The sequence below is a fragment of the Syngnathus typhle genome, linkage group LG19, assembly GCF_033458585.1.
Source record: "Syngnathus typhle isolate RoL2023-S1 ecotype Sweden linkage group LG19, RoL_Styp_1.0, whole genome shotgun sequence".
Lineage (NCBI taxonomy): Eukaryota > Metazoa > Chordata > Actinopteri > Syngnathiformes > Syngnathidae > Syngnathus > Syngnathus typhle.
The window spans coordinates 8,581,983-8,596,386 of record NC_083756.1 but is presented as its reverse complement, the minus strand read 5'-3'; the positions used below and the strand labels follow the sequence as shown (position 1 = coordinate 8,596,386).

The following is a 14,404-nucleotide window of genomic DNA, read 5'->3' as shown; positions in this document are numbered from 1 at the left end:
ATATGAAGCACAATGTTCTCTGCCCGCAATAAATTTAATGCAATACCTTAAAAGCAGATCTGCTCTATAGCTGGATTCCTGCCTGCCCTGTGGGCAAAGTGGTCGCCTGGAGAAAATTCATTTTAATTAGGCCTGCACTGCAGGTTGAATGGTTTGAAATTTGATCCCTAGTGCTTCCAGGCTGGGGTAGGTTGAAGATCACTCCACTTAATCATTAGACAACTGGGTTCCACACCACAACATTTGATAGAGTTAGCAAGGTCTTAAAGACCAGGAGGGGGGGCTAGGGCCTACAGAGGCTGCGGGAAACTAAAACCTCATAGCAACAAATTCATTTATTGAACACGATAGCATAGATTAATGACAGTCTTTGGCGCCCATTCAGCAGTGGAAGGATAGCAATTGATGGGGATGATAGGTTTGGAACAACTTGAAATCATTGTGCAACGATGACTGTTTCTTCAAAGTGTGGTGGTTAACATGCAGACTTTGATTCCTTTGGCTTAAGTCCTCTGTAGCACAAAGCAAAAGCACTTTGAGACTTTTCGAGCGGCTACGAGAGAAAAAGGCAAGGTCTGCCCGGCCGGCCGGCCGGCTTTGCTGATTTCACTGAATTGAGCTGGTCATGCAGATCAAAAGTAGCTTTGAAGACTTCAAAATACCTGTTAGTGTGAAATGCTTTTTGACAAATCTCAGATAATAGACTAGGGTAGTGCATGTGTGTGCGTGCGTGTGTGTGTCTTTGGGTCTGGGGGGGTGGCAAGAGGCCCAGCATGGAAAAGCCAAGAAGGATGCTTCCCTTTTAAAATCACTCTTACCTTGAAGTGGATCCCACCTTCTTCCTTCTCCCTGCGAAGATGACTCTTTGCTCCCATGTTGCCGGAAATGTCTCTTGGAGAAGGATCCTTTCCTGAATTCCACCCCCCCCAAAAAATGAATGTCTGTTTTGAGATAGTCTGAATATAAGACAACCATTATAGCTGTAATTGTTATTATTATTATTATTGTGGTAACGAGCTGCACGGTTTTTAAATATTCATCAGATTTTAACGTATGCACATTATCGGTAATAATTATAAAAAGCGGAGTAAATAATACATGTTTTCTATTTGTCTTTTCTTTGGAAAATGACTTTTTGAAGTGTTTTTCCCCCTCATCCTTTTTTCCCCCCCCTGTAATTTAAATGGTAAGCCGCCAGATGTGTGTCTCATGCTTGAAGAGTCAGAGATCTGCATTATTTAGCATATTAACATTCACAGAATTTTAAAACGGGGTTCCTGCATTGCCTGAAGGTTGTAATTAAGTAAACCTTAGCTTTATACATGCAAAATCTCACTCTGTGAAAGTTAGCACCCTCATGAAGGTGGTCACATCTATCTAATACATATGAAGATACCCCGTCTTATTTCCTCTGCAGAATTACATTTATCGGTCCTAAAAAAAAAGAAAATATAAATCAAATTTCCTTGATTCCAAGAGGTCTAAAATATGAATATGGAATAACACTTAATTACGACAGGATGACGTTGCAAACCATTTGGAGTGCTTATGGTTGGTTGGGAACCAGGTGAGATATTTCATCACTTGACTACCATTACATAACTGTGCTAATGATTAGACAATAGTCAAATGTGGAAAAAAATACTGTATATGACGACCAGGTAAAAATGGACATATTGAACCAAATTTGACATTGAAACTCATACAGCTGATCGTAGAACCCTAAAAATCTCGAAACCATCGTAAATGGACCAAGGAGCTTAAGACGTTCAGTACGCAGAATGAGTGAATGTTTTGTCCACATTCAAGGACAACAGCTCAACAATAACAAACAGCTACTGTTTGGCCCAGCGCGGATTGTGATGCCTTTTGCTTTACTGACCACAATCCTTCTGTGAGGCATCACTGGCTAATGTGCGCGACTCAAGCGGAGGCAGCGCGGACAGCTGAAGGCTACGTCCGTGAACTCGGAGCACTCGGGCAGCCACAACTACAGCCTCTCCAGGCACTCAAGGCCGGCAACAATCCCCTATGCTATCAGGATGTGTGAAGTCCAGTGCATAATCCACACATTGAGGCACCCACATGCGGGCGGGCCATCATTAATATTATTCGACATGGACTTTCAGCACTTTCCAGAGTGGAAATACGAATGAGCGTACCTTGCTACAATCCGAGGAGACAAAAAAGGCCCGAGGTCAATTACACCGTCGAAATCCCATCAGGATGTCAGCGCTGACCGCTGAAACGGTCGGCGCTTGCTCACCTGGGCCCCTAATTGCCCGATGACTCCTTCAAAGTTCCAGAGGGAACAAACGTAGGATCAGGTACTCAGCCTTGAGCCTGTGTCAGTTTGTTATTTTGAGTTTATCTGGACTATGACCCCTAGGGCAAAAACTCAAGTTTTGAATAATACAAAATAAAATGAAAAACAATTTATAACTGGGTGTCAATTTGAGACTCAGTTTCATTCAACTGTCTAATTTCCATTTCCATTGAAACTATATTTGCATCTCCTGCTATTTTAAAGCCACAGTAATAAAAAGATATATTAGTGCAGAAAATCAAAGAGGCTGCAAATTGCGACAGAATCATCTGAATGCTCATAGTGATCCAGTAATGGCGATCGCAAAACAAGACGCTAATCTAATTAGTCATTTTGGTTCAAACAAACCCGATGTAACTGGATCATTCATTTAATGGGAAAGGTCACTTAACCCAAAGTGCCTCCAGCTAATCTTCAAGTTGAAACGCCAAATACTCACCATCATGCTTGGGTGAGTCATCTGAGACATTTAATCCAAAAAAGATATCATTACACAATAACATTTAATTATCTCAAGATTTTTAGGGGGGTTTGAGAAATGTCAGTTATTCTCCTAGATTGGGATGTCATCTTTTGTTCTGAAAGAGACACCTCAGACTTTTTATTCCACAGGGATTAATTGGGTTCCAGCCTCAGGAAGCCAAACTTTCAGTCATACTGTCATATTCAGATTTGTCTGTTACATTGCATGACAAGAGGTCTTCATATACTTCTGTCGATTCTGAGACAAATGGCTAATGAGAAAAATCCCCCGGCACACAAAGGGGGAAAGAAATGTCTCAGACCTGACAAAAAACTGCAAAGTCTGGGTGAATAATTTGTTCCTCTTTTCCTTGTTGAGTCGGATTAGCATATTTGCAATCGGTTAAAGCTGTCTGGCCAATGACTTCCTTCAACGTCGATGTAATCTCTCGATATAAACACCTAAAGTTCCTCCAGACGTAATGCAACATGAACGGATCCGCATGCAAATGAGGAGAAAACGTCACTTTGGCTTAGCCGGCAACGGGAATGAGGGACCTCGCCGGACACCTTTTGATCCGTTATTTCACTTACGGATCAGGTTCACTTCCCAAGCAACCTTCCCGACAAAAATGTTGCTACGTTCTGACATCTGCGTCGGTGCTCGTACGAAGCCATGTGGTTTGCGGAGACCTGGTACCTCCGCTACCTCTATTGGCAGAACATAAATTTCATGGTGATTGCCTCCCTCCTTCACGATCTCTCTCCCCAAGCCACTCTGTTCGTTGGGGACATATCCCTTGTGGGTGTTAGGATCTCTGTGGGGGGGGTCACAGGTCAGTTGGCGGAGGAAGCGACAAGCTGTGAAACGTAAAAGACCAATTTCTTCCACATGTTTCAGCGCTGGGAGAACACTGCCGAGCTGTCAGTCGGCATCACTTTTAAAATGGGCCAGGGTGCTACCCAGCAGACCTGTCACAACTCATTTGTAATTAAAAAGCCTGTGTGATGTTTAAAGCAGAACATGCCAGAAACTTTTCAGGACTGTTAAATAAAGATGAGCAAAGCTTTCACCAAATACGAGGGGAAAAGGGCAGCATGTATTCAGAACAACCAGGTTAGCCAGGCTTGGTTGCAGAAGATCAATACCAAATGAGACTTTGTTCAAAGGTATTGGATGGCTGCAAACGTAGAAAAATAGTGTGCTCACTGCTAAGCTGAAACGTCACATGGACCGTTTCACAAATCCAACTCGTCAGGGTTCATCACCCATAATAGTAACAGTTCAAATATTCGGTTCGATTTTTTTCTTTGCCGTACTTTTCTGGTGTCTGAACAGACATTGTTTATCTGGCAGGTTTTGCCCACGTGTCTACCCATTCCTGCCCTCCGGCACTTGTACACCCACCACTGAGTGAAAAGTGCCACTTCTAGTGACATTAGGGTGACATTTTCTTCCCACTGTGGCATAGTCGGGGGGAAAATGAACATTAAACCCCTACCTGGCAGAGATGATGAAGAGCAAGCCGAATCAGCTGACAGGTGGAGGGGCGAGCCCTGGGGTGAATGCACCGCGCCAGGTTCTCCTGCCCTACTGCTGGGGCCAGCATGGAGCAGGTTCAGCTGGGGATGGATTGGTTGTGGATCTGCTTTGGACCCGGGAGGAGCCTGGCCTGGCACTTGGCTGTGCTGGACGGCAGACTTGAGCATAACAGGGGTGTTTAAAGGTAGCATTTGTAGGGAGGCGGGGCACTCGGATGCTCCCGGTGGGAGTCTCCTTATCTGGAACACAATGTGGCCGTGTTTGCAAATGTTCTTTTGCATTGCTATTATTTGCGGGAGAGCAGCGTGTGTAATTACAATACAGGTATGAGTGATCAAACTGCCTTAATTAATATTTGTCACAACGTGAAACGGTGACAGTTTAATCCAATTAACCGTTTCTTTATGGAACGCATTCTTTTGCTTTGTGCAAATGCATAAATGTAATCTGCTGTTGTAAGACTTAATGGAATATAAAACTGGACTGGAAATGCTCACCTGAAAGTACATATTGCACAGCCAGTGATCTAGATCAGATGAGATGAGAGCTTCAATTGTCCGAAATTGGTCCACTGAGCCGGGCTCTCCTCTAAGCAGTGGGATTTTGTACCTGGTTCAGGAAACAATTTGGTTCTGTAACAGCAACTATTTCTTTTGGAAAGTAAAAATCAGTGAGTGGTGGCGTCATTGTGACCGATTGACTCGCATTTCTGGTTCTGAGGTTCAAGTCCAAGACATACCTGCCTTCAACCAGGCTAAGGTTTGGTCCACAAATGGGAAAGGCCCCCCAAGCCAGGACAGACTTCATGTAGCTACTTTGTCCTGGTGATGCAGTTAGTCGGAATATGAGGACCATGGAAGGGAGAAGCTCCCGGGCTGGGGGTAAGATCTGCAGACAGAAAACAGGGCAAATAAACTCCTAATATTATGCAGATGAATACACATGCCTGCAGCTCCTTCCAGGAACGTAAGCACACATATGCACATAGCGTGTTTGCTAATGCAGTACTAATGAAGTAAACATGCACAGACTTGCTCTCACCCACAAAGCCAATGACAGACGGAAGGTAACAACAAGGAAAGAAGCCCTCAGGGCTCCACTTATTCTACATCCTACAGTAGACTTGAAGCCTCCTACTTATTCCCAAAATATTTATATATCTTCTATTTTTTTTTTCCTTCGCTTGTACCAATTCTCTCCAAAATGGAGTTGGCGTGTTAAAGACTCAGCGTCGAGCACAAAGCGGAGGGAATAGTGACGATTTGCCAATGTAGTAGTCTACGAGCTGACACTTGCTGAATTTTCAATGAACGGAGGGAAACATCAATCAGCGTGATGATATTAAGGCTATCTTAAATGAGGCTAACAGTGTTAGTGGTTATCACACTCGGTGCCAAACAAATGCATTCTTATTCACCCGCAGAATGAGCCTTACGTAAAAAAAAAAAAAAAAAAGAACCGACACTGAGCTGTGTGCCACTTCATCCATCACCAGGTGAAAATGATTCATCTTTTTATTTGAAAAGGAATGCATCAAGGACATGTTTTAACACATAAATCATATTTTCCTCACCATATTCTTACCGTCTTTGTTTTTATTGTACACTTGGTAAAACGACAGGTCTGATTCACTCCATGAATTTATGACTTAATATCATACGGCTTATTTTATATCATTCATATAATGGAAGAAATATTATCTACATAAATACACATTTGGGTGACATGGACCAGCCTCAACAAGGTCTGTTGCGAGACGGAGAATATACACTGGAAGTAATCAGACTTCCGTTTGTGTCACACCGTTTTTTTTTAATAATCATTAAAACTGCAAACAGACTTATAAAGCAGAAGTTTTTTTGTGACTTATTTGTAAAAATGCTACTACGAAAACATTCTCGAAGTCCAAACTCTCATACATGTGGTGACCATAATAGCAGATTGTAGGAGGCACAGGGAATAAATATTGGCTATCCCAAATCTCCAATCCTCTTAACCTTAAAACCTTTGTATAGCTTCCCAAAAAAAAGAAAAAAGAAATGAACAAAGACTCCAGGCCTGACTCTTCCGCTCCCACTCTCCAGCTGAAGTGACTCTTTTTCTCTCTAAATGCAAACCCAGACGCAAAGCGAAGAGTGCATGAAAAAAGAGATGGGGGAGAGAGGGAGGAAAGAAAAATAAGCTCCTGGCTTCCTCCTACTATCACTAATTCCTCATTTCCTCTAAGCGAGCGCTCGGAAAGATCGCACGCTATAGTGTGGGCCAGACAGGCGAAGCAAAACATTCAAGAAAGCCCCGATAGTCCCACAAATCTGATGAGTGGTTTCACAGCCATCAATGAGGACAACAACAACAACAGGTTTTTCAATAGCTTTGTAGAGATGAAGACGGGGGTGAGTGTCATGAGCCGTTTACCATGCCGTACTTAAACCTTTTTTTTTTTCAACTTCTGAATCAGATCCCAGGTCTGTATTCACGTCATGCCAGTTTTTACCCCAGCCTTTATGTTTGATGGGAGTAGGAGACAATCTAATCTGGATGCTCTCGCTCACTGAATACGCCCACAAGTATACTGACAGTGTCCACATTTGCTGAATGCTTCAGCAAAAGCTGAGGCCTTTAGAGAGGATATCATAGTATGAAGTGAAACCCTTCAACTTCTCTTTCTATGCGTCACTGAAGAAACCAAACAAAGACTTTTGATCCAGCTGTCATTATTGACCATCAAATCTGATTCCTTCAAGCTTTTGGCACCCGTAGATGTTTTTCCATCATATAAAGCATCATTTCAATTTAGATGCCATAAATAATCAGGAGTGGGGTTTCTACAGTATCTTCAAACGCCTTGGCAAAAGGACACATTTAAGCAGCTGGGATTTTTATCACCATTCCAAAAATAAGATACTTTGAGATGTGTGCAAAGTCACTCTTGAGCAAAATTCTCAATCGCTTTTGAATCTGGGCCGGTTGCAAATGTGATCTAACAAGGTTAAAGCTGTGTTACACTGGATTGAACAAACTCTTAAGACTTTTTCAGCAGGCAAGGAATCGATGATGTGAGGCTTAACAGTTTCAACTTTGATTACAGACACTTCCCTGTATCTAGATTTCTATCAAATCAGCCTCGTTCCACAGTGCACGGCCAGTCTGCAGCCGACCAGTTCTTGAGAACATTTTGCTCATTCCCATCAACCAAACCCAGCAGGATTATGTTCCCAATGCACAGAGACGCTTGCATTTTTTAAATGCGTTTCGACTTCATTTTCCTTCCAATAAAACATGACTTCCTTATTTAAATGAATAATTGATATCGCTTTTGATTTACATACACGGGTTAAATGTCATGTTGAAAAGTTGTTCTTTTATTCATGGCAAAAGCCCAGAGAAAAAGCTGGAGGCTGCGTGCGCGTGGCATATTTTCATATCCGCAGTGATAGAACCTTTCACATTGAGAAAAGCACTCTGTCTTCACTGCAAATGATGAAACCGAGAGAAATGGGATGCTGCTGTGCCGTGTAGCTAGGCTACATTAGCACAAAAACATTGTTTGTTGTCAGGATTGCATCTTCTGATGTTTCACTGAATTGCCCATCACTGGAACGGAGAGCACGTTGTTTCCCATGCAGTGTCAGCGTTGCAGAGGCAGCACATGTTTTGCATTTATGCCTCTTTTTCATCATGCAGACATCTGAGAGGAAGATGCTTTCAAGGCAGCCTCGCCAAGCATAATGTAAATAAAGCCTTCTTAGAATCAACCGCCCCATTCTGTCTTTCCCTGTTTGAATAAAAACATATTAGTGTCAACGGAGGAGATGGAGGCAACATTTCACCGTCACCTGCCTGAGATCTCTCGCTTCTCATTGAGCCATACGAGCCTTATCTGTGAATGGCAACGCTTGCCGCAAACCAAACCAGTTATGTTAACGCACCAGTGTCGACACGTAGCTAAAAAAAAATGGCAGTTATAAATGATTGTTGTTATTGATTTGTTCTCACCATGAAGAGATTCTGGTTAACGTGCAGGTTTATATTGTAAAAGCAGCCGTGGTGTTCAATGGGGTCGGTGGATGCCATCCACTCATGTTGACCTTTGTCGTTATTCCAGGTTAGAGATGGACCTCCAAGATGGCTGTGAAGGGCCACACTAACACTGTAGAGGCCCCTGGGAAGCTTGTCTCTGGTGGCCCTGAGACAACGCACGCACACTTCCACAGGCTGAGGAGATGGACTTGGATGCATCTATAAGAACAAACACAGGTGTGAAAAGTCTCAAACAACTCAAATGCTCAAAGAGGAATCTTCTCTCTGTTTGCGTACTTAAACAACGAAAACAATATGGGCAAAAGTGAAATTGATGTAATTGCTGGCAAAGCGGTTTCGCCCACACATTTGGGAAGGAGGCCTTCGAACCCCCACACTGAAGAAAGGAGGAGGGGCGGGAAAAAAAATGAAGTATAGGGAGGACAATAAAATGGCATCATCACACTTCAATTTGCACATTAGCATCCGGCCCAAACGTTTGCACACGGGGAAGACGGAGGGCAAGGTGAAGGGGGCCAATTTTTTTCGACACGAGACGCGATTTGTTTGCCGCCAGCCCGAGCGGTGCCTAAAGTGGCGTAACATTACAGCACTCCTACAGATGAGATCAAAGGCTCCACAGAGGGATCGTCTCCACGCTCGGGCTGGCAAGCCGCCGTCCCGTCAGCCGTGTATCTTCTGCGGGCTTTGCGCACATTGACAAAATGCGCTCTTAATAGAGACAGGAAATGCCATGTACAAAAACTTCCTTTCTTTCAAAGTATGGGCTAATATTCAGAGATTAAGCTTTCTCGTTAATTATTTTCATTTTAATTAGTAAATCTTAATTAACAATGAGCATTTACCCCTTCCAAAAATTTGGCTTTGGAATGAAGGAGGGGGGTGAAGAAAGGAGAGAATAAATATGACAATCTTTTCGGGACCTCCGGGCAGGATTACTGATGCAGGCTGCCGTCGTTATTAAACACGTTCTAAATTAAATGCCTCCATGAATTTTGCACAGAAATACATTTTCATAGTTTTGCATGCCAAATGTGGCATTTCATATTTCACATTCATCTCGCCGCAGTCATTTTCGGGAAATGTCATCTAAACAAAGATTTTGTCATTTACCAAAGGAAATTACTATGCGTAGCAGGTTTGGCCATTGCTTTCTCTCTCGCTCTCTTCCCCTCTCCCTCTTCTGCACCCTATTCTGCCTGTGCCGGTTGTTTCAAGTCAGCAAGCCATAAAAAATCTTTATCTCAGTGAAACACAGCAATTTGGGAGATAATCGAATGGTGACTGGGGGGCACAAACGCCAGTCTGAGGAATTATACCACAATCTCCCCTGCATTTACAACCTTCCTCAAAGCCAGTTGTCACCCTGGAAGGAAAGCCCCTGACTGAAGATTCATTACATCTTTAAGCCAGCACGGTGGCACGGCAAGCCTCATCCCCACATGCAACACAACGCCATGGCACGGCACGGCACGCTCCTCCCTCCCTCCCACAGCTGCTGATGATCCCATCCAAGCTCCGCATTCTTCTCTTTCTCCTACTTTTCATCTCCCTTTCCCCCCTTAGATACCTAAAACCAGCATCATGTCATAGGAAGCTGCAACAAAGCAGAGGGGAGGTCATTTTGTTCAGCGTTGGCTACCTTATTTGCTTCCTGGAATGAGACCTGCGCTTTTCCACACTGCATCTGCCTTCATGTGATTTCTTGCAATGACATCATCTAAATATTTATAATGATAATGAATAATCTAACCCCGCTGCTTTTACAATTACTAAACAATCCAGGATCAATATATTCTTCTTAACCACATTCATGTGGAAATAGACCTTACCTGACATCGGGCCCCTTAAGAGAAGGATTTGGGAAGCTGAGTCATCTGTCCATATTTGGACATGGCTTCCTGGTCCTTCAAGAGTATTGCCGCTGCTACATGCGCAGCACACGTCGAAAAACAAGCAGCTAACCGTGTTAGAAAGCTGCATTTTGGGCTCTGTTGTTTGACTCGCTAGCGCAATCTAATAAGAAGACAACAAAACACTTCTTTTCTCCTCTTGCTCCCTTTCTCAGCCTTTCAATCTTATCAGAGGTAATGTAATAAGCGGCTGCTTCGCTCGCTCTCGTCTCTTAATTCCTCAAAATAAAGCAATATCACAGGGGCCGGGCCGGGCCGGGCCCTGGCCTGCCTGTGACTGGGGATAAGATGGGCGTAAAAAGGAGATCATTGGGCAAATAAATGCTCGGCATCAAAGGCAGGCGCTGGCGTTGCTTTCTTTTCCAGCCTTCTCTGTTTGCCTATCAAAAGTATTACATGTGCTTTCATCAGTTCACACAAGGAGACACAATGCGCCTCCTAATGCAATTACTCGACCGCCATTAAATCAGAAAGAGTGGAGACAAATGAATTACACATTTGTTCCAAAAAACACAAGTCAGCTCGCTCCATGTCTTCTCGCTTCTTTTTTTTTTTCTTTTTTTTTTCCTTTCATGGGCATAGCCAGCGAAATGGTGAAATCATTTCTCATTCAATTCCAGGCAGATGTAGCCTTAGGTGATGCGTAGAAAGTCTCCCGTGTCTAATAGCCACCCACCATTGATATCGGAAGGAATTTACTGGGTTCAAAGCTGTCGAGAGGAGGTCACCGCGCTAAACTCCCAACTACATTCGTCTGACAGGGCTGGTGTCCAACTACCACCCACCCATAAATCAGCTAAACGCAAGAGAAGATCCTGATGCGCGCAGTAGTTTCTTGATTTTATTATGTCAGCCGCCACGCTAGGCCATAATTACTTCAAAACAAAAACATGCTAAGCTGATTGCCCGCGGCGGGGCAGGGCGCTGGCTACGAGATGTGACGTGTGATCTCTGACTTCCAGCGGACGCGCTACGAATTGATGCGCCTGCGAGCCCGACGACATGGACACAATGGAGTGGCCTGGAGCCATCCTATAGCCATAATGCATTGCGCGTGACAGAATTAGAAGATTACATGCTTTCTCAAATGTCACCGGCAATACAAATGCTTTTCACGCAAGTAATGATGATGTGACATCAGATGTACAAATATGCAAATGAAATGGACTCAGCAGTGTTTCATCTGGATTGTGTGTGCTTTGTGCATGAATGTATCATCTATCCATAAATGTCTGCATTTTGTTTGACATTTTTACACATTTTAATTTACCAGAACACTAATTGACAGTTTAGTTGTCATTTGGTTGTGCAAGCCACAAGATTCAATATTGCTGAAGTAAATCCATGCATCCATTTTCAACACTGCATATCCTTTTTCTTCTTAGGTTCACGAGAGCCATTTTCTAAACGTATCTCAAACGTGTTGATCTTACTAAATTGTCCATCATAGAAAACCTAAGATGTATGTTCTTTCACGATAGGCCTTACTTTTCCATTCCCATTGAAGACATCCATCAGCCTTCGCTTCATCTTCACCCAGTGGCTCATCTTCGGAGCAGCAACCTGCTGTAAATTCACATGCGCACAATGGAAGAATTGAGCAAAAGAAATGAACTGGCCTGCAATCTACAGTGAATCGATAGACCCTGAAGACATGTTGCCTTTCATGAGTGTGAGTTTACATCCAGTCAGCACATTCACACGGGCCTTATAGACACATTGATGCTTTTAAGTGACGCCATCCTTCTGCTTTCTATGGAAGAATAGCCTAGGAAGAAAAACACAATTATTTTCTTTTGAATAGATGTCAAATCTCTGGTGGATAAAGCACTTTGAATGAAGAAGTGGGTGTGGAAAATATCACGGGAGAAGAAGATAATACTGATCCTAGCACTGATATAGCTTATCCAGTAAGGGATGATGAGTCAACTTCTTTGACTTGGAAGACATTGTCAGACCATTTTTTAACCAATTACGCTTACATCTTTCAAATGAGATTATGACTAAACATAACGAGTTCTGTTTACGTACGCATGTAAATGACGGAATGTCTTTTGCGATCTATATTTCCGTACACAATAGCGACGATTCACTCCGTATCTGTTGTGACCGAATGAATGTTTGGCTAGCTCAGGATCGTCACGCTTGTTCATCCTTGCACAAAAGCCAAGTTAGAGAATACGAAGCAGTCACGCTCTAGTTTGCTTGAGGAGGAAAATAAACATGGCATCGAAACGGAGTATCAATGAAACAAATATGAATGACAATGCAACAGGAAGTTTCAATACGTTGAGATTCCACTCGATTGAATGTTTACAAAAGCTATCTTTAGTTTTGCTCTTTCAATCATTCTTAGCGCAGATGTTAGTAGTCTCTGCACAACGTGCAACGAGAGACAATAAAGCTGCACTTCTTGTATATGTCAAGTGAGTTATTGTATATTTTAATTAAAATATAACAATTTTATGATTTAGTTCATCTTTAGTTTTCAACCATCCAGCTGCAGAACGATAATGGCATGACCCTGCTGTCACCCTCCACGAACCACGAATCAAAACCATCCAGTGGACAAAAGAAACATTTGTTCGCTGACTTTTTTTTGCACTGTATATTTTAAAGCTATTCAACTTATTTCGGTACCTTAGATGGATGCATCATCTAGTAAGTGCTTTTTACTTGAGTGCATCCAGGAGACATTCAGACGAACGCTGGGAATGAGATGTGGCAAATTCCAAATAGTTGTGCAAAAAAGTGGGGCAAAGAATGAAGTGGGCAAAGAAAAAGGACAGAAACGTACACAAACACTGACAGCAACAGATAAGATGTTCTTCGTCCATTAGCTAAAGTCAGCCATACGCAGCATAATGGACGTGGCTGATGTGCTGTTAAATATGGGATGATGACACAGATATTCCTCTTTGTAGCTTTGTAGCTGACCTGCTGCAGTGAAAGGCTGCCAAGCGTAATTATGTCAGGTCGTGCGCGCTCCCTCGGCAGCCAGGCATGGCGGGGGACCGCCTCTTCGGACATCTTTACTGCAAAAGAAAGACATTCAAAAATCCTCTTAGAATTTGTACCATTTGTTCATATCGTTTTTATATTTGAATATGTTTGCATCCTCATCTAATTCCATATTAGAAAGAATATTTTGCGTAATATTGAGGCATACGGTGTTTCTATCATCTCTTTATGGTAGTTTGTGTTTAAATGAAAATATTTAATACAAATATTTAGTTGTTTCACATTCCATTTTTGACGTTTTTTATTTATTTTTAGCACAGTTAATAAGCTCTGCGAAAGAAATGCAGAAATACATTTTCCTTAATATTTCCAGTCGTCTCCACACAAACAAATTTAACATCTGAAATAAGACAGCACACAAATTTGAATCAATTCCTAGCGTTACTTTCTGCAGCGCTCTCGCTGCCCATTACGGTCCTCGCTGCTTGTCTTCCAAGCTCTCGTGAGTGGCCAGCAGTGGGCCCAGCTTGGGTTTTGGCAGTGGGACGAGCCCGGGAGCGCTCCGAGCCTGAGGCGGCACCATCGCAACCACCATGGAGCAGCAGTGGATTACCCGCCTTCACCTCTAACACCTCCTCATCCCTGGAGGCTACCACTGTACCTGGAGAGATACGCATCAGTGGGCATGCACATAGCCTCATGCACAAATGAATCAGCACACATAAACACATGCATATATATGCATACTGACATGGATATTAAGTCAGAAGACTGAAATTGTAAAGAATAAAAATATATGAACTATATTTGGAAATGTCTGACCCTTAAAAGTTTGTGCTTGAAGTACTCTCAGGTCAAAGCAATAAAGCTAACACCTCCATACTCGTGCGATTTATTATTTACCATTTTTGAAAAAGAAAATCAAACCTCTTTGCAGATTCCCTGCTTGCGCCCCCTCGTTGGTAGGGAACAGAAGATATTGTTTGAGAATTTAGGTGTCTATATGCAACGTGTGTAGTCCCATATGAGCAACTGCCAAAGCCGTTATCACCGTTTCATGCTTTTCATGTGCAAGCTGCCACCATTGCATGGAGGAAATACTAAGTACAGTCGGATTCGGCGGGAGACTTAGTCTAGTTAAAAATATTTTGGAAGAAG

General features: G+C 42.9%; 1 protein-coding gene and 1 long non-coding RNA gene across 8 annotated transcripts in view; one reads left to right on the top strand and one right to left on the bottom strand.

Moving 5' to 3' along the window:
• The window catches only part of ofcc1 (orofacial cleft 1 candidate 1), a 60,827-nt gene that overhangs the window by 25,431 nt on the left and 20,992 nt on the right, over nucleotides 1–14,404 (bottom strand). For all 6 annotated transcript variants that reach the window (XR_009710514.1, XM_061266214.1, XM_061266219.1 and 3 more), the window contains 8 exons: nucleotides 13,692–13,907; nucleotides 13,223–13,320; nucleotides 11,774–11,851; nucleotides 8,328–8,570; nucleotides 5,071–5,219; nucleotides 4,829–4,940; nucleotides 4,291–4,570; nucleotides 819–910 (listed from right to left, as the gene is read on the bottom strand). Coding sequence is in view for 5 of the 6 variants with exons in the window: in XM_061266214.1 (XP_061122198.1) it covers nucleotides 819–910; nucleotides 4,291–4,570; nucleotides 4,829–4,940; nucleotides 5,071–5,219; nucleotides 8,328–8,570; nucleotides 11,774–11,851; nucleotides 13,223–13,320; nucleotides 13,692–13,907 (1,268 nt within the window). In the remaining variant the exon portion in view is untranslated. The remainder of the gene's footprint in view (nucleotides 1–818; nucleotides 911–4,290; nucleotides 4,571–4,828; nucleotides 4,941–5,070; nucleotides 5,220–8,327; nucleotides 8,571–11,773; nucleotides 11,852–13,222; nucleotides 13,321–13,691; nucleotides 13,908–14,404) is intronic.
• The window catches only part of LOC133143934 (uncharacterized), a 30,388-nt gene that overhangs the window by 8,269 nt on the left and 7,715 nt on the right, over nucleotides 1–14,404 (top strand). Inside the window, exons 1-3 of one of the 2 annotated variants that reach the window (XR_009710515.1) lie at nucleotides 6,553–6,724; nucleotides 8,437–8,588; nucleotides 11,767–11,957. This is a non-coding gene — a long non-coding RNA (uncharacterized LOC133143934). Of the gene's footprint in view, nucleotides 1–6,552; nucleotides 6,725–8,436; nucleotides 8,589–11,766; nucleotides 11,958–14,404 lie in introns of those variants that run through there. The other variant, XR_009710516.1, reaches the window with a different exon arrangement.